Source organism: Anser anser (assembly GCF_964211835.1).
Source record: "Anser anser genome assembly, chromosome: Z".
NCBI classification, from domain to species: Eukaryota; Metazoa; Chordata; class Aves; order Anseriformes; family Anatidae; genus Anser; species Anser anser.
In genome coordinates, this window is record NC_139723.1 from 84,922,891 (window position 1) to 84,946,031 (window position 23,141).

At 42.0% G+C, this 23,141-nt stretch overlaps 1 protein-coding gene across 8 annotated transcripts in view; it reads right to left on the reverse strand.

Moving 5' to 3' along the window:
- Window positions 1–23,141, reverse strand: part of PIAS2 (protein inhibitor of activated STAT 2) — a 36,376-nt gene that overhangs the window by 8,034 nt on the left and 5,201 nt on the right. For 5 of the 8 annotated variants that reach the window (XR_014577086.1, XR_014577087.1, XM_083818850.1 and 2 more), the window contains exons 2-10: window positions 13,224–13,698; window positions 10,290–10,374; window positions 9,613–9,663; window positions 9,396–9,486; window positions 4,888–5,022; window positions 2,596–2,701; window positions 1,926–1,999; window positions 897–1,057; window positions 187–320 (exon numbers count right to left, since the gene is read on the reverse strand). Coding sequence is in view for 6 of the 8 variants with exons in the window: in XM_083818850.1 (XP_083674976.1) it covers window positions 187–320; window positions 897–1,057; window positions 1,926–1,999; window positions 2,596–2,701; window positions 4,888–5,022; window positions 9,396–9,486; window positions 9,613–9,663; window positions 10,290–10,374; window positions 13,224–13,698 (1,312 nt within the window). In the remaining 2 variants the exon portion in view is untranslated. Of the gene's footprint in view, window positions 1–186; window positions 321–896; window positions 1,058–1,925; window positions 2,000–2,595; window positions 2,702–4,887; window positions 5,023–9,395; window positions 9,487–9,612; window positions 9,664–10,289; window positions 10,375–13,223; window positions 13,699–20,995; window positions 21,266–21,731; window positions 21,981–23,141 lie in introns of those variants that run through there. The other 3 variants (XM_083818852.1, XM_083818849.1, XM_083818851.1) reach the window with 3 other exon arrangements.

The window sequence follows — 23,141 nt, forward strand, 5'->3', positions numbered from 1 at the left end:
GGCAAAACCCACAAATGCACATTTTTTAGAGATACAACCCTTTCTTTTTAGTTTTAAAACAAAATTATTTAGCATACACCCCACAAAACAGACGTCAACATCCATAGCCATTCTCCCAGCTGCAATTAAGTCTCAAGGCATCAAGCTTTTTTGGTGGTTTGCTACCAATATCCAAGATGTACTCACTTTCTATTTTGGTGCACTGTGGACTTGAGACTTTCACAGCATCTTTTTTAGGCCTCATGGGGCACCAGGAACCATCTTCCTGGAATTTAATCTCATCCACATCTGAACATTCATTAAGGATTTCCATAAAGAGCCTGAAAAATAAAGTTAAGCTTTGATTCCAGGCTTTTCCTAAATGAAAAGCAGACAATTAAGAAGTTGATTACAATAAAGAGTGACCAACAGCACATACTCCACCCCTCATTTGTCTTCCCTGAAGACCTGCAATTACAACCTTTGTGGATATCCATACGTCAAAATCAAAGTATCCCAACCTACCCATGTTCTACTCCAACATGATCGCCGTTTAGAGATTCCTATATAGCAGTAGAAGCAATCACCCTTTGAATCAAGTTTTACACAGCTTATATGCTAAATTTTAAGAGTTAATAGCCTCACAGATTGTTCATGTGAAAGGGAGACATCCTTAGATGTCACATTTGGATTTCTCCAGAGATGATATGCTGAGGCTCAGGAGTTTGATGATGCAGTTACGAGATGAGTTCTCGCAGTTTGTTACATGGGAATAGAAACTAAAGGATTCTAATGGTTCCTCCCAGTCTAATGTACTTTTGAGAAAGTAAAAATGGCTAAGCTTTAGGTCACAAAAATAATTAGTACAACATGAAAAACTTGAAGTAATTTTGTGTTCTGCAAGCTCAGTCTCTTACCCATCTAGTATTAGGCTCTCATAAGCTGCCTTTTTGTCGCAGACAGGACAGATCCAGGTAGGCTTCTTCTCATTCATTTGAAGATAAAGAGCAGCATCAAAACATTGCAGGTGTGTGCAAGTAACAGCCCGGCATGGAATTGTCAGTCTCATTTTTCCCAGCTGCAGAAGATGCATTTAAAGAACGTCAGAAGAAAAGAAAGTGAAGTAGACCTGGATAGCTAACAATGAAATCAGATGCAACCAGGAAGGTAACAGTCACTTCTCACTACAGAGTGCCCAACACTAGGTCACTGTGTGCAAATCCACTCCAAAGCACGTACAAGGTACCTGAACGAAGAAGAAAGCAGTTCTCAAAGTCTTTACTGAGTTGAGAACTGTCAGAAACATTATTTCTAGGATATTTTTTTTAAAATAGGAAGACCTACTGAAGCAGCCACTTTGTCATTTCTTGGCCAAATATCTCAGGGTTTGATTATTTTGTGATCTGTAGTTATGTTAGACTCAGAATGGCATTATACCCATTTCAGTGTGAGACTTAACAGACCAGTCACAAACACAAGGTCAGTTTCTACCTCGAAAGAGAATTCCCAAGGCAGCACTACCTTGTTACAAGGTGATCAGTTTATTTTTCCCTTGTAGTAGTTGGCAGTAAAAACAATACCACCAAGACCAGGAGTTCTGAAGTTCTGTTTCTCACTGTATCCATTAATTATTCTATCACCCTCCCAGGTAGGCTCCATGCCTCCATGCACAAGATCACTCCTTTAAAAGGCCTCAATACACACACACAGGTAACAACTTGACTCTGACTGCATTACAGCTGAGGCATTCACAGGTCTAAACCACAGTTGGTTAAATGCTGCTGCAATCAGGTGCTTATAGGTGTACTCTTCTCTTCATTTGCATTAATGAATCAGTGTAACAAAAGCCAGTTACATTTCTGAAGCAGGGTGTTTTACAAGCAGACCAACTCTGCACTTAAAATGAAAACACAAATCAGTATATGGTAATTTCCAGCCTTACTTACAGGACACATCAGAGATACCCGCAGACTGGTTGTGGCAATCTCACTATCAGGATCTGCAGTTAGTTTTTCTTTAACTACCAAAATAAATTAAGAAGTTAGAGATGGGCACAACTATTTAAAACACTAACCTTGATTCTCTAGTACATATACTTTGTTTCCAGCTATCTAAAAAGCCCTGAGCATCTAAGGAAGCTAGTTCAGAGCAAATGCCACATAAGAATAACTTCACAGGCAACTGGCAAATTGCATGAGACTGTTTTGATGTGCAGCCGATGCACTTCTGGCCACAATGGTTAGTAGAGCAAACTCTATCCAACATGCAAGGAGATAAAATCATCAGGGAGTGAGGTATAAAGACAAGACAATCAGCAGCACATGCAGGTGAACAAAACACATATTTAGGCCATCTATCTGCACCTCACTGCCCACTACACTAAACTGGCTCTCAGCATTCTCTTGAGAACATTTCAGAGGAAATCTCTAGGTACTCCTCTCTGCTGGCTAGGGAACTACACTGAATCAGTGCACGATACCTCAGCAACAGCAAAAAAAGCCTGGGCATGGATTCTTCTTTTCAAAATGCTGCAAATCTCCCAAGTACTACCAGTTCTAGTTTTAAAGAGCCACCAACCACCCTCAGTAAGGAAACAGGAAGATTAATTTGACTTACTTAGTGCTCTGGAATGATCAGGGTTTCTGATACCTTTCATTTTTAACCTCTGCAAAAGCATAGCTGAAGTGAGCTGACGAACGAGATACACAGACATGGAGTAATTCTACAAAAAGAGTAATTAAAGATGAAATATTGATTTAACACCATATATCCACTACAGCAACATGTCACTATTACACTGGTTGTAACATACAGTAGAAAAAACCATGCTGATTTTTTTGCTTTGTAGTTATGGAAATACTTTGCGAAGTACTGGCAGATGACTTCATTACTATGAAAGAGTCAATCTGCCAGAATTCTTCCACTAACCAAGTCAAGTCACCTCACTCCAGCTGCAACTTAACTACAAGAAAAATGTTCTCCACTACCAAGCGACAATCTGGGCTTCTTCTTGAAAAGATGACTTAGACTGGAGATACAACTTCTTAAAATGTGCAGTCTGTAAGCACTTCTCATATTTTTCTCCTACACATTTCCCTTTTACCATTGTCATTCTCTTTAATGCAGAGCTCAAAGAGAAACTAGCTATAAAGAAAAGATTAATGTTGTTTCAGGTGCAAACACCACCTTCAGATGGCACACAACAGCATCAGCTTCTTTGTACCTTCTCTTCAGCTTGCTGCTTTTAAGCCAAGCCTCAGTAGAGCATACCTACTCCTTTCAGGCTGGCCATATTCCCTAGCATTTACCGCTGTTCCCTAATTCATGCCACTTGTCAGCTTCCTTTGTTCAAGATTTCCTCTCCAAGGTCACAAGTGAAGAGAAGAATCTGCAAGTCCCACCACTGCAGAATAACAATGGTTTCATCTGTGTAACACTCACAACCTGCAATCCCTCATCTCCACTCCCTGCCAGCCACCTTCTTATAGCTCCTACATGACCAAGCACTGCTCATGAATTTTAAGCACAAGAAATCTACCACCCTGCTCCTCCTTTACCATCCATATCAAAGACAGCTCTAACCTAGATGAACAGATAAAGTTATCAAAATGCACAGGAAGCCACTAAGACAAGTGTCTTGCTTTCCCCATCCCTGCGAAGAACAACTACGTTGTGTACCGTTTATTACCTACAGAATTAATATTACAGGCACTAGCCTGTCCAGCTCTCTGGGATAAACACCTGCTCTCCTCAGAAGCCCTCGTCTATCAGAGAAGTTGTTGCCAATAAGACCTTACCAAGTAGATGCCAATAAGACCTTAGCCTGCTGGCACTCCACACTGTCCCCAGAGGTTTCAATTAGAAGATGAATAGCAAAGGCCTGCTATGCAAGTTCTACTTAGAACAGAGCCTCAGCATTAAACCAGAGACTCACTTCACCTCCCAGGACAAGGGAGCAAGGCTGGAACAACCTCCCATTCATCTGCTTGCATGGGGATATATATATATATACATGTGGATATATGCCACTTATTCTTCCAACAGCTGCAAGGGCTGCTACAACAGCTACATAAGTCTAGGAAGAACTGAGAGACTCTCCACTTTCCCCTCTTTTCTTAGTAAATCCCCAGGCAGATTTCTAAGCAGTCAGCTAGCCATCTGAAAGGCTAACTCCTTCTAAACTAACCACTTCTCATTTCCCCAAAACCAGAAATTCACCTATAGGCACCAGAGAGCAAAAGGTACCACATCTGTCACCATCCACCTCAACTCCTGCCACTGAAGTCCAGCACACTTCTCCTCCTCAACACAGCTTTCCATGAAGAACTACATTATGAAGATGCTTTTCTCTCTCTGCCCCCTACCCAGGTCTCCATTACTCTCTGTATCAACCCTTGAGAAGTCAGTTCCCCCTCAAGTCACCTAAACTTCCAGGAACACGCTTCATTTTTAACAATGGGCACATGGCTCGGATACCCTGCCTTACAAATGCACACCACTATGGCCCAAGCACAGCATCACCAAGATGCACCACACCCTGCAGCAGCTGGCAGCCTGACAGCTCCCCTGTACACTTCCCTGGAACTTGCCACCAAGGAGCTCTCTGAGCTGGAAATTCCACCTGATTTACCTTATTTACAAGTGCAGTTTTAACTCAGAAAAGACAAAAGAAAAAGAATCTCAAAAGAAAAGATGGAAATATCCATAAACTAGTTCTTTCTATAAAAATTTTGTGTTACTGTAAGCTACCATACTTCTAGAGCTAGCTTTTTTTCCTGGCATCAGAAATAAATGCAGCCACTTTGTAACACCGTACGTCTTGCCGGCATTATCAGGCAGTGGGTTAGAAGGAACGCTAGACAAGGTTATTCAGACTACTGCCTACATCCCACAAAACAGACAGCTTACCTTCCCAATTTCAGAAGCCCAGGAAATGGAAATCTGGTTTGGCACTGCTGATGACAACCTAACTAGAGATGTTATATTCAAGGGACGCCCAGGTCGCTTCTGTTCAATTCCATTTTTCGGAGGTGGAGCATATCCCTATAGGAAGAAGAGACAAAAAGCATTACCAAGTCTCCCCACTGTTAACTGCTTAAACAACTTATTAGTTTAAAACTGATCTGTGAGAAACAAGTGAGCCTAGAGGTTCTCTAAGCTGGAGACTGAAATCAACACTTATTTTGAGGAATACCAGCCTTGGATAGTCCAATACCATAACTCAACCACGGTTATAAAGCATTTTTGATTTTAAAGGGATTTTGCGTAAGTGCTGAAAAGGTAGAAGAGAACACAGTACTCATCCAGGTAAATTTACTGGAGGAGTAAAAAGCAGTGTTGAGACCTTGTCAAAAAATAAGAAGTTGTTACTGCTCCCCACACCCCAACAAAAGCAATCAGAGCCTCAGAAGGGCAGAATCTCAGCAATCAAAAGACAGCAAGTCACGAACCGTTAATTCAGTCTTTCATGTCCAAAGAATGCTTCATTGATTTTATTTAAGAAACAGTAAATTCTTGTCCCAAGAGCTCTACAACCCCTTGGTGCCTGCTTTGCCTTGCATTAGCTACACCTAGCTTCACAAACAACAGGTTGTCACCTGCACGCTCCAGTGAGGACCCTGAAGATGAGCTGCTCATGGAATACCAGGTATATTTAAGAGCTAACAGGCTTTGTTATTGTTAGCAGAAAAAAACGTCTACTAGGTACTAAGAAATTCTTAAAAGCTGCACAAATAATCTGGACCAGCTTCTTTTTGTAGTTTTATGACATACAATGCTTGCAAACTGAATCAGAAGCCACCCAGTTCCCTTTTGACTCTAGACAAGCACACTTCAAGCAGAGGGTACTTGTGCTATGTGAAGCACGTGGCCCAGCTGCAGCTTATTCATCTCATCCTGCAACCGTCACTGTGAAAGCAGCCGGTCTGTAACAGGAACCCAGAATCTGTTTGGAGCTCAAGCAGACATCCTGCAGTCCACTCATCTCAAGATCTCATCTTGCATCAGAAGGATGCCAATAAGAGACTGGAGCCTGCATCTTGCACAGAAGAAGTGACTGCCAGATTTCATCCCATTCAAGACACTGTTGTTCTACACTAGAAACTCTCCAGAAACAATACACTGAAAAAATACATGTTTTTTTTAAATGCAGAGTTAACATGCACATTCATAGCCTAATGTTTCAAAAACAAGAGTTACTGTGAAAGACGACTTCTGAAAATAAAAACTAGAAGTAACAGCAACAATTGCTGGTGTGTGGTACTTCACTGGAAACTCCCACAGAGTGCACAGGATGTGTTCTGTGTTCACCTACTGATATGGGAAAACAATCTGAAAAGCTCCTGTATTAGTAGAGTCAACACACAACTTCCAGCCTTCGGTGGAAACCTGAACAGAATCTTCTCTACAGTTTTATTGCAGAAGCGCAGCACAGCCAACGCACCCAGGCCACCTCTTCCAACAGTGGGTCAGACAGCTCAGCACAAAGCAGACTCTCTGGCCATACTTAATTCATTCCAAGGATTAGGAATGATAACCTTGATGTTTCATTTAATTCTTAGCTCCAAGAAGGAGTTTTAGGAAAATCTTCACATTGCATCTAGTTGGTATTTCTAAAGTTTCCAGCCACTTTCCTTTTTTGAAGTATTTGCCTTCATAGCTAGTATGTAGGCAAGACCAGCAGAAAGCCTGCTGTATCTTTTGTTTTGTCTTGCCACATAAGTCATCTCAGGCAACTCAGAACTGGAGGCCTCTTCTGCTTACTGGAAGAGCATACCATAGGATAACCACTGCCCTTAATCCAGGGCAGACTCTGCAGTTGTCATATCGTTCCCCAGGTTTCCAGAGCAGTTCTGCCACTAGTCCATACTCCTCCCTCGAAAGCCCACCCATGGCTGTGCTTCACTACTGCCCTTTATTAATTTTGCACAGGGCTACTGCCTGCAGCGACAGAACAGGGACCCAGGTCTGCCAGACCAGAGCAGAGGACAGCAATTGCTGAAGAAGTCTTCCAAAACTTGTTCTTGCCGCAGATGAGTGACAGTAGCTATGAAGAGTCTTCCCATGTGTGCTTTATCACAGTATATGGAGGCAGCAGATGTGTGAAAAAGCAAAGAAAGAAAGCGAAGAATGCAACTGTTTGGGTTTTTCTTGACATCTCCCATTTTTCCCTTTTTGGAAGGCTGACTCTGCTGCTCACATGCTTCATTTCAGTCAAGCTTTTGATGTTTTCTCCCACAAAGCAAAGATTCTCAGGGGTCAGATTCGATCTTGTACTCCTAAAACACATTAAGAACTTCTGTTCCTAGCCTTCTGGGACTTAAAGAGAGAACGCTCTGTTGCCTATCACAACCAGCATGGCCTAATACTGCTCTCAGTTAGGCTACCAATTCCAACAGCTAGCAAGTGCCAGAGTTATTTGGGTCTAAGACTTCCACACTTCTTCCAAGAACCATAACGGTCAAAACAGGTGGACACTGCTGTAACCAAAAAAAAAAGTATCAAGAGAAAGTCTGATTGCTCTTCCATGTGGTTATTCCTAACCTGCCTTGACAGATTTCATTTTTGTCCTTTGAAAGAGACCTGCAGTGGTCTACAGAGGTTCCCTGGGAAGAAAAGCAAGTTATTTCTTTGGACTTTTGCGTTTTGTCTTGCCTACACTCACATGAGAAGGCAACATGAGAATCACCTGCTGTAGGATGTTATGTATAAAATTCTTGTTACTTGCCAAGACACCAGCATGTAATGCTCCACATTTATTCTTCTCAAGTCGAAACTCTGAGAAGTAGACACAGACAGTTGCAGGAACACAAGAAAACGCTGCAGTAGCATGAGCTGTCACAACCTAAAGCAGTATTGGCACACTGGCAGCACTTCTTTGAAGTTTCTGATAAGGACTGCAGCCAATGAGATAACCTGGAATAATTCAGCCATCTGCAGAGGCATGAACGGCTATACAAGGGAAAGGCAGAACAGTACTCATTTAAGAATTGTGCGAGTTGACAACAAAGCCTGGTATCACTGATTAGTTACTTAACACTACTGAAGTGGACAACTGTCATCTCTGAGGTAGAAAAGTTGCCAAGACAAGAGTCATTTATTTACTTTCTCACTTAAAGTTTCTGCTGAATAGAATAACGAACCATCTTAGAACATGCAGGAAGAACCTACCTGATTTAAATCTAAAGCAAAGTGGAAGTACAAGATCAGACAATTTTTTATGCAACTGTGACATGTTACACATAAAATGGATAGCATAACACAGTATAACATGCATAAGGTATATTAACAAGACTGAGAATCATCAGTCATGATAACAGAAAAACAGACCCAATTCTTTTGGGTTGCTTGAAGAAAGGAAGACATCTTCAGAAGAAAGGAAAACATCTTCAGAAGAAAGGAAAACCTCCAAGTTTATCACAGAGAACAGTTTGTGTCTGCAGGAAGTACTGACCGGGAAATGCCTCAAAGAAACTCTTTTATATGCTGAAGACAGAGAGAGTGGTGCAATTGTTAAAGAAGCAGGTAGAAAAGAAGCATGGGAGAGTCATTTAGGTTGATCAGAGGCAAGAAAGTAGCCATGGTCGCACGTGAATGGGAGGAAGCATAGGGGAAGAATAGAACATGATAAACGTATCTGACATGCCAAGAAGGCAGCAAACATTCTGAGATAACATTTCACACCTCTATTTCCATCAACCATTTCACATACACTGCTGAAAAAACTCTACTTTTTCCATCTTCCAGAAGTGTTTCAGAATGAATTGGGTAAGAGTTTCCCCATTCTGGGGTAGAGAAATACCTGTTTCAGATATTTGTTCACAAATAAGAGCGCTTTCTCCCTTTTCGTATATATTCGAGCCTCAAGGTGGCCCTGCCCACCCAGTAATTTTTATGGTAGAAACCAAAATGCCTGACTGCTAACACTGTTCTATTCCAGGATCAGCAACTGCTTGGAGCCCTACAACATGCCTGTTCTTCATCCCTGTGATGAACGCTGCTCTAGCCAGAGAGGTGCAGAACAGTATACAAATACATCCACAAGATGATACTGTTTCCTCACAAGTACCAACTCACACCAGTATACAAATAGATATACTAACCAGTGAGGGCTACTGCCAATCATGTCAAACTCAATTTTAAGACCCATAATGAAGATTCCACGTTCTGTTACCTGCACAGATGAAGCTTGCTACAACTAGCTAAAACATAATTAAGCCATGCAATGGCTGTATTATGATTGATAGCAGTAATAGCTACCTCGCATAGGCAAACAATTTGTGCATTTGTTAACATTAATATCTGGAGAAATTTGAGTGATAACAATAAAGTGCTTGATTGTTTTAGGAAACTAGCATTACAGAAAAACAAACACCCCAAATCAAAGAAACCACAAATACATGCAAACACAAGCTTACCGGCAATGGAAACAGCTTCCCATTTACTTTAATGCACAAACTATTAGGGTAATTATCTTCTTGAGGACAGCTTGTCTCTGCCAGGCATAACCTATATCCCGACAAAAGAGAAAGCATAAATTTTCAAGTGTCACTACATTCATGTGTCTCCACAAACATCAAGACATAACTTCTTAATTGGCTACTATAACATAAGAAAATATCATGAAAAAGGTACCTTAGCTGAACTTGGACTGTGTAATCTCTCCTGCCCCCTGGCAAGAAGTCCCTATGAGAGAGAGAAAGGAAAACAGAAGCACCTCTTTAGACAGCAGGTCTCATAATCCAGTCACACACTGAAAGAACTGGTACACCTATTCCATCACTAAGTGTTGCTCTTATTTTATTAAGTTATAAACAAGTCTTACGAGTGATACCTCTTTTTAGGTACTGCAAGCAGGACTTTAGGATTGCCATCTTCTCTCAACAACTTATGGTAACAAAGAATGGTGCTGCCAGAGGAGGGGGTGGGAAAACAGGTTTTTTGCTATCCAAAAAAAACTGTTCACATCACAGGTCCTATAAGAACATGAATCCTGGGACAAAAGATAAAAGCAGCCTTCCATTTCTGCAGTCAGGAAATGTGCAGGGGATGAAAGCCTACTCTCTCTCCAAATAGTAACAATTACTGTTTCAAGTAATTGTGAACTCCTCAATGGCATAAGATTTACCCAAATATACAAAATTTCTATGCTAATTCTGGAAGAAACCGGAACAGATTAATTCAGCGTAACTATTTGAGTATCATCATCCCCCATTTGCAAGCTTATGGGATGTATCAAAAAACAAAAGAATCCCCTTGTCCTGAACTTTTACAAAAAAGTGGTTACCTATGCTATTCCAAACACTTCTTACCTGGAAATACAGATTTCTCTGACCTGCTGAGGTGTTAAAGCAAAGATAAAAAACTTCTCTTGGAACCTCTGAATACTGCTCTGTACTAGAAAAAAAAAGAGACAAGAGGAGGTTTAACCATGGTGATTAAAATCATTGATTAGAACAGGACCTGCAATAGATTTTTTTCCTGAAACAATGCACAAGTCACTTAAGAACACAACCAAATTGTTGTTGAACTGCAAGCCATTGTCAACAGGAAAGCAACAGACCAAATCGTTCCTTCAGCTATATTCAGATGGCTAATATCACATTACTTTTCAGTATTAAAAACAGCTTGGCAAGCTGCACTGTAATCCTCAGGGGAAGAAAGATACAAACACAACGAAATATAACACTGGATACCTGGAGCAAGTACTACCAGAGAGATGTTTACAACTATTTTAAGGTACTATAATAGGAAAATGCACACCAGAAGCTATTAATGGGCAGCTGGAAAATTACTCAGTGCAGAAACAGCTAAAGGTAGCTAAGTTGTTGGGGAGGAAGGTAGGGAACAACTCCTAATGCCAAAGAAGCCAGCTGGACGCTACATCTGGGAATACTCAGCACTAAACTTTGGGGAGGGGACGTGTGTCAAAATAAAGATAACTTTTGTATCAGAATCCTACTTGTCTGACACTGATGGCAAGCAATAGTATTCTTGTATTAAGGATTCATAGTACGTACATAGTCCTTTTCTATATCCTTTTGACTTGAAGACTTAGAAATCTTGACCTGAAATAAAGGTAGACTAGACTTGTCCAACAGTTTAAAGTAGCAGCAAGGAGAACGAGCCTAAAAATATCACCATTAAACCAGCCAAACTGAAGAGTTAGGTTGACATGTACACTGTAACATTCAGAGAAGAAAAATCTGCCTGGAAAACATACAGAAAGGAAAACCCCAGGTGGAAGAAACACACACACAAGTTCCTCGAGCAATTCAAACACAGTATCATGCACTCCTGTGCACACATTAGACGGCATTTTATATTTCAAAATATTTGGGCACATTTAAAATGGAAATTGTTATTGTACCAAGTGTGGATTAAAGCTAAACCCCACATCCACACCTGCTCTTATGTCCTCATAAGAGAATACATATACACATCCCTTTCAGAGAGCTGCAGTGAAGCAGACTGTGCTCCAAGCACTGACCTATGTGCCCCATTTGATTTCTGACTTCTTAAACACACATTTGTTCCATGTCCCAACCACACACATCTACTAAGTTGGACTATGATCTACCCATATCAATCTGAAAATATTTATTAAGGAAGGGTTTTTTTCAGATGTGCTCATGAACCCAAGCTAAAGTCACTAATTCGTTATTTGTACTGCAAGCCATTCCTCACTTCTCATTTACCCGCTCCTTCTCACACAGAGCTGCAGCTCCAGCTGCTGCCATTTTCAGGTACTGTATTCTGGGAAGAGTTTGAAGGTAAGCAGGTGCTCAGTTACATTCCTCCTGTCCCCATCCAAATGTTTCAGGACCAGGTATGTAATCCTACTTCTATGAGAGCTGAGCAACATGCAACAGAGAGCCTACAGTTTTCAAGGGAAAAGAAATTTCGTGCAACTTCATAACACAGTGACACCCTGATGAAACATTCATTTTAAGAAGCAAGCATTTCCAAAGCTGAAGACAGCTGTTACAGATAGTTTTCCAGCATATTACTGCCACCTCCAGGTATCATTGACCAAAAAACAAACAGTAACTGCACAGCAGAAATACAATGCAAAAAACACACCACATTAGACAGGAGATGGCAACCACATGGCTGGCAACAAACCTGGTTCATTATGAGCCAACAGTTGTGCTGTAATACAGAATAATTAAGGAATATAATTAAGATATTCAGCTACTGTATAGAGTGAACATAAGGAGGAGGAAGCCAGGATGAGCTGTATAGCCAGCCAATACCAAAAGCACACATTAATACCAAGCCCATCCACGCATTAGGACAATGATAGGGAGAGGGACCCGAAACAGGGGGAGGAACCTTCTCCCTAACAGGGTGTCATGACACACAAGCACAAGTGACAACAAGTAGTGTAAGGAACACTAGCTAGTAATGCCTGCTGCTCTAGATAGTGGAGGATGACCAGCGTATGCCTCACTTAGGTACAAGTCACAACCTAAGACACTTATCACTTACGAAACTAAAGAGTTTAGCAGGATGCAAACAGCTTGCAAAATGCTAAGAGTGTTTCTAAACAGTATTACTAAATCATTACAGAATATTTTCTACCCTATAAGGTAAAACAGGTTGAATTTCAAGCCTATTTCCAAATAAATATGCTCAAGAATGAGGTGCTTGAATAAGCTAACTCAGCCTTCAGGTTGTTTGGAAGACAAAGATATGCTCTGCATTTTAACCTGCAGTATGGCAACAACCAGCAGGCTGAGAACCCACCACTAACCAAGTACAAAATTCAACCTTTGTTACCCGAAGTATGCACCTGCAGATTCTGGCATCTCGCACTGAGAACTGTTGCAATGAGATAAATACAAGCTAACAAACTAGTGAACTTGTTCTCCTTACACTGCAGGAATTTAACTACTGACCCTGAAATCTTTTCCCTGCTGGCCCTGACAGAGGTGTTCCTTCCTTGTATCAAACAGATACTTTCGTCCAAATCATTCAGGCAGAAGTAACTTAATACTGAAAAGAGAATCATGTTTATCTTTAAATCTGTGGTATTGGCAGAACAGAATACTTTTTATTATTACTAAAGTGGGGCTTGGCACTTTGGGGAGCAAGAGGTGGAGAAAGGTCAGGGCTAGCACTAAGAAGGGAAGGGAATTTCCGCTTTTCCCCAGCTGAAAAAAAATTTAAGCCTGGACTTCATACTGTCATAAGGAATATCTATCCTCCAAATTAAACAACCTGCAGTACTATCAAACACTTACCTAGACTTGTAGGTTTTATAAGCACATCTAGCACATCATAAAAAGGCAGGCTTTTCAGCTGAACATCAGGATGAACAGGTGGAATTGGAGGGGATGGCTGCTGCATCTCAAAGTGAGCCTTAGTGTCTTGGAGGAGCACGGAGCTGACGGGGGATGAAGGAGACTGAGGTGTGACTGAAGTAGAAGGGAGCGGGTGAATCCCAGCAACAGCCAGGTCAGGCTCCACGGGAGAGGAGCTACTGTCCAAATTGAAAACGGCGGGTTTTATAGCTGATAAGTCTGAGAGTCCTTCAATCGTCCTTGGGTACCGACGTCTATAGAGTTCTCGGATTTTTATCTGAACTGCTGGGCTGCAGCCGCTCTTCAGTAAGTGCAGTGCCCTCATCAGGAGGTCATGTTTCCGTCCACTTTTATTACGACCAGCAAAGCCCAACAACACTTGTAGTTCAGAAACACGAAAACTTGATACCATATTCTGGAAAGAAAAATCAAGAGAAGCATAAGTGAACCGACAGTACAGCAAGTCATCCATTCTGAAGGGCACAGTGAATATCTAAACTTCCATCATTCCAGTTCCTCCGCAGTCATCTTAGATACTTCTACTCATACCCTTACCCAGAACAAGAGTACAGTTAGCTTAAAGCAAAGAAGTGACACGTCCAGGAAAGTTGAGTTTGGTTGTATTATTGATTTTAAAGACTTCTAATTGTTTCTATTCTCAACTTCAAAAAAAATGCAATGCTATCTGAACTCCACAGGAAGCCAGAAGCATCGTCTGATACAAAACGTCTCACTTCATGAAAGAAAAAAAGCAGATGAATCAGTGTTATCATCTGTTCTCTAGCACATTTTAAGAAATAAAATAAGCAAGCATTTTAAGTTCTGCATTGCTCATTCTGAAACGTCCTTGATTTCAGGCAGCACATTAAATGCATGGCTGATCAGAGTCAGGCACATCAGGTTTCACCCTTGAAAGAATGGCACAGCAAGACAGAAACTGCTTTAAAGTTACACCATTTCACACTAATTCGCTGTTTAACCAATATAACTGATTCTACCAGACTGTGACAGAAAGCTTCCTGTCCTTTCATACCATGCTCTGGTACCATCTCGAAGATCACTTCAAAGGAAATAATGGCATTTACTTGGTTATCCAAGTTCATTGTGGAAGACTGAGGATCAAACCATGAAATTTATGCACAGAAAGATTCTTATTAAAACAAGAGATACTACCCAAGAGAAAGTGGTTGCCTCCCTTGACCAGAACGACTCAGTACACTGGCATAGGTGATCCCTGGCACTTCTGTGAAGGAGCTTTCTATTCAGAGAGGTATAAAATCATCCACATTCTCCTAGGCAATTTCCTTCCTATTTGGGTGGGACACTCCCATTGTAACGAGAAGGTTAAGTTTTAAAGAACGAACATCTGACTTTAATCTGCACTGCACCAACTCCAGATTCAAGGACTGACAGACAAAGGACCCAGTGGAAGGCGTGAAGTAGTAGAGTCTGCAAGCGTAACATGGATTTTTTAAAAACTGGGTTGTTGACTGTTAACTAGTAGTCTAGTATAAAATACTTAAAGCTCTGGGCATTGATTTCAGGATGGATACAACTCTCAAAATGCAGCGCTTTTGGTTTATCTTCCCTCATCTCTCCAGTGCAGAGTTTACATGGATGTAGTCTAACACAGATCCCATCTTAAACTGCAGATTCAACACAGCTGCGTTGCAGCCACTGTCAGCCCTAAAGGAGGCAGAAACTCCCCGCTCCCTCCTGAACACCAAGGGGATCACTTCTCCAGGGAGACAAATCAGGGAACTGAACCAGATGAACACTCAGCTTGGGCCACTACAGGCAAACAGGTGCAAGCAACAAGGACCTGCCTTTTAAAAGGTCACATCAATTCACACGTTCTAAAACATCTAAAATACCATGGTATTATTCCCACCAGCTATACTATTTCCTCATTTTTGAGGAGACGTATCTTATTTCAGATAGTGCATTTCAATGTTTCCAGGCAGCCAATTTGGGTACAGCGATGCTGCTATCAGGAGGGGAGCTGAGCAGCCTTCAGGCTGGTATTCCCCGCAACGCCCCGTCTATAGATGCACCACAGATAAAGCTGCCGACGAGAGCAGTCACACGAGGTGCTGAGTGGCTCACACAAACTTTTAAGAAGCCAACAACAGATATCTTAATTTCATCCCAGCAACTTCTCAATACAGAAAAGCAATATGGGAAGAGGAGATGGAGACAAAAGAAATGTGCAGCTTGTGAGCTGCTCAAGGATGTTTCTGCCTGCCTCTCCCTTGCTATTCATCCTTAGTCTCACAGGCAAGCAGGGTGAAAAAATTAAGTTTTTTGGTATTTTAAGAATAGTTTGAAGGACTGGAACAGCTTTATAGTAAAGCCACATAACAGAAAGTGTGGCAGTTGTCAAATATAACAGTGATATTGAAGAATTTACTGAGACCTTCATATTGCGTGCTTCCATAAATAGTGGTACAAGCTTCGCAGCCACATCAATGCCTTCAATTCAGATGGAGACAGTAAGCATGATTCTGGATTCCATAATCAGAATGCAAATGAATGAAATAACCCTTTACATTGAGATTAAGGAAACAGCATGTCTTGCAAAATACTTTCAATTACCCTGACTGCTGCCTCATGTGCATTCCTGCAAGTTAATCAAGGTGAAATGTGCAGTCAATCATGCCTTGAAATGGCCAGCATTTTATGCGGGAATTCCACAAACTAGCATCTTGTTACAAGATGGATTTCATTTTTAGTGGAAGACACAGCCTGTCTTTAGTACCACAGTCAGCAAGATTTTAAATTGACACCTCCATTAAAGAGCTTGGGAGTACAAAAATGCATGGTTTTGTCCATCAACACAAAAATCTTACATGTGCTTTTGAAAGAAGAATCTTGCAAAAGTGAGTTTTACTGGAAATAATTAAACAATGTCTTTTGCAACATTTTTCCCTGTAAAACTGATGCTACTTTCCCTCTAAGGCAATAGCAACTGCGAGCATAAAGACAGAGCTAGTCTCATCCATGTAGTTTAGCTTATTATTCCATTTATAGACATATCAAAGTGGGTGCTTGTTATAATCAACAAGGTTTTATGGAGGCATAACATATGCTTAGGAGCATTTATAATCATAGTGCAAGACAGATAATCTATTTCCAACTAACCTTACCAAATTATTTTCTTTCGGGGTTCCAGCAATCTTGCAGAAGACTGCAGCCTAGCTATTAACATGCTTTTCACATCACTGAATTAAGATGAGACATTCAAGTTGTGTCATGTAAATGCCATCAATTTTCTCTTAAGAGAAATTCTTTACAGCTGCACAGCCCAATAAAAAGCTTTTTCAACACAGAAGACCAAAGCCATTTTATTTTTACTGTCTCTCCATGAACACAAGTAGTTTGACAGAACTTTAAGAAATTTAAGAAATAAGACTGGATAATTCTAGTACTTTTATGCTCTGGAAACATTCCCTCTGTCCCACCCCCCAAGATTCATGCTTGAAGGTCAGATGTTTCATGGGATTCTGTTTCTTATTTTCAAATTTTAGCAACCATGATTCATGGGCAGAAACATTGTTCTGAAGCATTAAGCTGTAGGTGTATGTGGAATGGCATTCGTTTCAGAGGGATCATGATTTTAAGGAGTCCAGGAAATGCTGACCCACCACTGAAATTAATGGCAGGCAAGCTTCAGAGCAAAGTAAAGGATGAAAAGCATCGGTAGAACAAGGTCTGGTCTCCATGCTCCCCTGGCCAAAGCTACCTATTATTTAACTGTCAGTGTATGTATATGAATGAACATAACATTCTTGAAAAATGTTTACAATCACCACTGATAAATAGCTTCTAAGGCAACTGTAGCTGCTCAGGTAGCAAACTCTACATTTCAACCCAGAGAAGCAACACAAATTTACTCAGAAGTTCTTGTCAGTCCCTGATGAAGAAGTCTGCTTCAGCCCTACTGCCTTCTGGACACGTCTGGAAGCTACAAAGGGAAGGAAGGCACCAAGCATCAATCCTCACAGAATCTCACTCCTGACTTTAAGCCCTTTTTGACCACTCATTACAGCAAAGAAGCACATCTGTAACATCTTTTGCAATAAGTTTGCATGTGTACTTATTTAGAGTGGGCTAGAAATTAGTAACACCGGTAAGAAAAGCAACTCATTTCTTCAAATGAAGATCTCTGAGATGACTCTAGATAAAGATATAAATGTAGTCAGGAAGCTGATGTAGCTATAGATGAAAAACTGGAAGTCCAGAGAAAGAATGAAGAGATTCCCAGTTACATTTGTATCGGCAAGCAGCATATTTCTTCAGATCTGGTCTGTGCTGACAGTTGGTTCAAACAGCATGACCATTAGGTCCTCAGAAGTACAAGGACTTTCTACTTCGGACCAACTCTAGCCTGATTCCTAAATTTGACATTAAAAGTCCAGAGAATTTGCATGTACCCAATACCACAATGAACATCAGTATTTGGCTTAGGATTTTCAATTCACACAAGTCCCTCAAAACAAAGCTTGACTCATTTCATTGCAATCCCATTTTTTAAGCCCCATAAACTACATTGCCTCTTTCTTCCCCCCATCCCTATCTCAGCACAATCATTACCATTAGTTGTTAATTATCCTGCATGCAAGAAGCTTTCAAATTACCACAATAGCCCTCACTGGTATGAATAAGTAACTACGCATCTAGAAAGCACAGAAAAAGTGAAATATGAGTGCAAGATAACCTCTGATAAAACACTGTTAATAGCTTATCATAAAATACTGTTACTTAACACACTGAATGCTAATTGTAGCCTAAAGACCACTGCATCACCAACAGAAACTTGTCAGTATTTATTCTGCCCATTCTTCCATCATTTGATGTTTACCCCCAGATTAACACGTAGAGCTTGACTTCTACATCAAAATCCCAGACTAGTAGGCATTTAACACAATGGTATGGACCTGGTCAAAATGAACCAGTACAAAGAGGGTTTGGTAATGAACTTTTAAAGGGCACATGAAAATAACTAAGTATTTTCTTCCTGGCTAGCAATTTAGAATCCAAGTTTTAAAATATAGGCTTACATCTGCAACACAGGATAGTCACCAGTTTGAATGCTACTGTTGACAAGACTTAAATAGGTTGTGCACCTACAAGGGCCCTCTCTGCTGCATGCTCCCCATCTCTCCCATTCCTCAGGAGCAATGCAGCACTTCGCTACGTTCCTGGCACGAAGTACAGTGCTAAGTATGACTTCTCTTGGCAAACTGGCAAAACACTGTCTGCTCAGACCAGCAGAGAAGTCAGAGGAGTGACAAGACACCAAGCATGCTGTGAACGAGAGGTCTAAGAGCAAGACTTCAATTTCTGTACTCAAATACTGAGCCATATAGCTCACACATATTTAATCACTTAAATACTGGATGTGTAGGAGCAACAATTATAAGTGTGACTTTCAGCATTTATAAACCCTGAACTAGTAAGTTTTGTGGACTTTCCTCTCTCTAGGTTGTATGAGCACACTTTCATCTCTTCTTGGTAAAGTGTCTTTTCTAAACAGCCATGAAGCCGATCACTAGTGTCACACAAGTTAGTTCTGGCAGAGGCATTTGCCTAAAGGGGTTTTATTTTCCATAAAGATGAAACTAACACATTACTTGAAAATCCGATTAAATACCAAGTATCAGACTGAAGCTGTTATCTTCTAAACCAGGAATCAGCAACAGTTCAAGGATAACAAGCACAATGGATTGGTTACTAAATAGTCAAGATGCCAGCAGAAACTCAGGACCTAAGAGATGCTCCCCCTCCAAGGAATAACATGAAATCAATCCTCTTATCCACGGTATTTTCTGGGACACAAACCATAGCTTCAAGCCAAATCTCAGTGAATTCAGAATTGGGTGGGAGCTGGAATCATGTTCTCACAGATGGCTCTCAGAAGGAGCTGTAGTTCCCACTCCTGGGTGTATTCTGTTCAAAAAAAAAAAAAAAACAACCAAAACATCCACACACCACCTTGGGCCTCCACACCACAGGCTGCAGATGTCTGTGCCACATCCACCTTTGTCCATGTAACCCCTTTGACATTTGTCAGGCTGCCCATGACTGAAGATTATGGATATAGGCATGAGCCATGCTTAAAAACATCTGTGACCAGCAGGTCTAGAAGTTGCATCTCTAAACACAAGAAAAGTTGTGCTCACCACATCTTCTCTGCAACTTAATATTCCAGAAACTGGAACTCACAGAATGCAAAAAAAAAAAACTACTAATTAATTGGGGGTTATCTGAAGAACATTCTCTCTCTAGATCTAAGGTCTCAAAGGGCAAGCCTTGCACTGGAAATTTTTACCAATATCTTAGAAAAAAGGAACGGCAGTTACAGCTATTCCTGAATCCTTAAACAAACCTAAAGATTTTCAGAAGGCTTGATGTAACCACAGGTTCCTCTGAATCTGTTTTCTTCCACTACAGCCATGTCCCTTTGGACCACAGCCCCCAGAATTTTTATTTTAAAGATCCAGAGGATGGCAGGAATAGTACTAACAAATCTTAAGATAATCCTTCACCTTGACAATAGAGAAAAACTGCCCCATATATTTCCTTAAAAAAAAAAAAAAAAAAGATTTAAGAGAGAACTCTGACCTCCTGCCTTTATTAAGTCCTGAACAACTTAATAAAATAAATTTAACTCTTCAAATTGCCCCAGTGGCCTTTTATAAGGCAGGCAGAGATCACATACTACAGGAAACTGCAATGAACGTGACAGCAAACAACACTGCCATAAAAACATCCCATATGTTATTCTATGAAGCAGAAGTTTAAGATCACTCCCAAAGATCAAGTAATGTCTGGTAATATCTCCTCTTTGACCAAAAGCAGGAAGAAGTGGTTGTCTGAAGTGAAACAAACCTACAAACCAAGTGCATGGTGTTCAAGAAAACACAGCCAAACATATCCTCTTTCCAAAAAATAAAAAAAATAAAATAAGGGGGAGTGGACTTAAGCTCAGTAAAGGCCTTTAAGACATGGGGCAATCTACCATATTCTCTTCCAAAAAAAATATTAGAACTTTCCCAAAATGGACGGTCATCTGCACATTGACCAGACATTTAGAGAAGCTCCAGGCTAGTGCACTCATTTCCAAGGCACTCCAGGTTACAAGATGAATGGAAACACCAGGAGGCATCTGTTCAGACTAGCACTTTTTTTTTTTTTAAGTGCTGATACTTTATTTCCAGTGAAGAAAGGAGAGTCCTGAAGTTGGCCTGAAATCCTGCTCCCTTTTCCCCTCCGTATTTCCTGTGTTACTTTTGGCAAGCACCTCAGATGCACACAATCTCAAAGGCATGCAGGTGCCCAACTCCCAAACTATCTATCAGTACTTACGCGTATCTAGATAAAGGAGCACAGTGCTTTGGAAAAAGCAAATCATGGCCCTGGCTCAAACCTCAAGAAGAGCTACAAAAAGGAGAGCAATCCCTCCTAGAGTTAACAGCGGGGGTTTAGCCACCTCCAGAGCTACACCCTGAGAGCTCTTAAAAAGCAGGCTGCAAGTGAGTCAGAACACTAAGCAAGAAAACATGCAAGCACAAATTAAAAATAACCTTTTAACAACTGATGAAAAAAAAATAAGGCAATGCTTCTTAAACCCAAGATTGAGATAGAGCACTGCTTTCTCCAGCAGGGAAACGCAGCTCTCTCCCTGAGGTGTCTGTAACTGAGCTCCCTACCTACACCAGGGCAGCGTCAGTGCTGAAGAAGCCCTGTCGTAGGAAATTCTCTGGTGATTGCAGCACACTTCCCACCGTTGATCAGACTATTATACATCAGACCTTCCTCTACACAGAATCCTAACTCAGCAGCCCACATCTCGCTGGCTTTTATTCTTCCCACAGCAGGGTTCGGCTGGGGGCAGGGAGGGCTTCGGCACCCGTGAGGTATTCAGTCGGCAGCGCTTCTGCAGGTGGGGATGCGGGGCGAGGGCAAGGCTTCCCTTCTCACTAAAGGTGCCAAAAAAAACGTGAGGGAAGAAGGAAGGAAGAAATGCTGTAAGCGCCGCAGCCAGCTCTTTGTGGACACACCTAAACCCCCAAAGGACACCCCCCGCCGGAGTCTGTCGCACAAGAGCTGTAACGTAAAAGGTTAAAAACAACATGTCTGCGAGGAAATACAGCAATTCGCGCTTCCCGGCGGAGACGAGCCCCGTGCCGCCTTCCAGCCCGGTTCGGGCCACGGGCAGCCGCCCCGGCTTCTAAGAAAGATGTCGGGAGGGGGAGGAAGAAAGAAGGAAAAAAAAAAATAAAGGAATAAAAGAGCCCCGCTTCCTCCCGGTGAGGGCGAAGGCAGCCCCGCTCCGGGGCCTCTCCTCCCGGGGGGGGGGAAAGGCCGGGGTAAAGCCCCCTCACCCCCCCACACACACACACGGCCGGGCGACATGTCGTCCCCGCCGCGCCTCTCCCTCCTCACCCGCAGCTCCTCGAAATCCGCCATTTTCTACCCGCGCCTTCTCCCGCCGCCGCCGCCGTCGCCCGGCCCCGCCGCCGCCGCCGCCACCACCATCGTGCACCCGGTGCGCGCCCCCGCCACGTGACGGGGGAGGGCGGCTCCGGCGGGGGAGGGGAAAAAAAAAAAAAAAAAAAAGGCAAATAAAATAAAAATTAAAGGCCTCAGGCCGGCCCCCGGCCGCGGGGAGGCAGGGAGAGGGCGGCCCGCGGGACGCCGAGAGGCTGAGGGCCTGCCCCGCCTCAGGGCGAGGGGCTCCGGGGGGCGTCGCTGTGAGGGCGCCCGGCGCCATCCCGCACCCCCGGGCGCTGCTTTTTGCCCCAAATTAAGGGCGCCGTCCCGCACCCCCGGGCGCTTTTTCTTCCAAAATCAAGTTTAAGCACGCGAATATGTCTTTTAGGTACCCTCTCGGCCCCGCATTTCAGTCATCACCATCCTAAATATACACGCATCCCACTAGACCTCACACGCAACTTAAGTAGAATTATTCACCAAAAGCCCATGTAGACTCGTGGTTCTGGTGTATTAAATGAGAAGATCGGACTCCAGCAGTAATTTTACAGCTTCCCTAGCTTTGTCTATCTAACCCAAAACACACCATTTGTGTTACAGTGATAATGTGACACATTTTATTAATAAAAAATGAAGCAAAAATGTCACTGGCGGTAAACTTCAAAAGTGAATAATGGGTTTCCTGCTGTAAGAGAAACACTGAGACATTTACAGAAAAATAAACATTGAGGTGCAGCTGAGAATACTATTTTCAAAAGCAGCCAGAGATCATTATCTAGTCACAATAATTACCTAGTCACAATATTCGGTTTCACTGGCAACCAAGCCATTAAACCAAACAACTGATTTATTCCAATAAGAAGCAAAAACTGAGCCAAAAAGCAGGCAAGCAGCCAAGCCGACTGAAACAAGAAGTTGGAGAAACATTGGGAAAAAAAAGTCTGAAATACAAAATACGCTTTCCTGTATGAACCAAAAGGCAGCATTTTTTGTGAGACTGACAGGCTCAGAGTGGTGACTAAGCCACAAAATACCTTGGAACAAATTGAGTACAACAAGCCAGGAGCCTCTTAACGGGCCAAGTCCAGCTTCGCTAGGAGGTATTCTGGCAGACAGTTTTGGAAACTGATAGCAGAGATGATTCTGGCACCCTGGGGCAGCAGAGAAAGGAAAGGACTCGCAGGACTCCAATACATATCTCCACTCAGCACAGATGTCAATAAGCTTCTCAGCTTTTATAGCAGGTATTGATGCCCACCATACATGCTAGCTACAGTCACTCAATATCCCTACAGGATCCAGTCACGTTGGAATTCAGTAATTAACATTACTAAGGGTAATTTTGCAATAGCCATTTGAGGC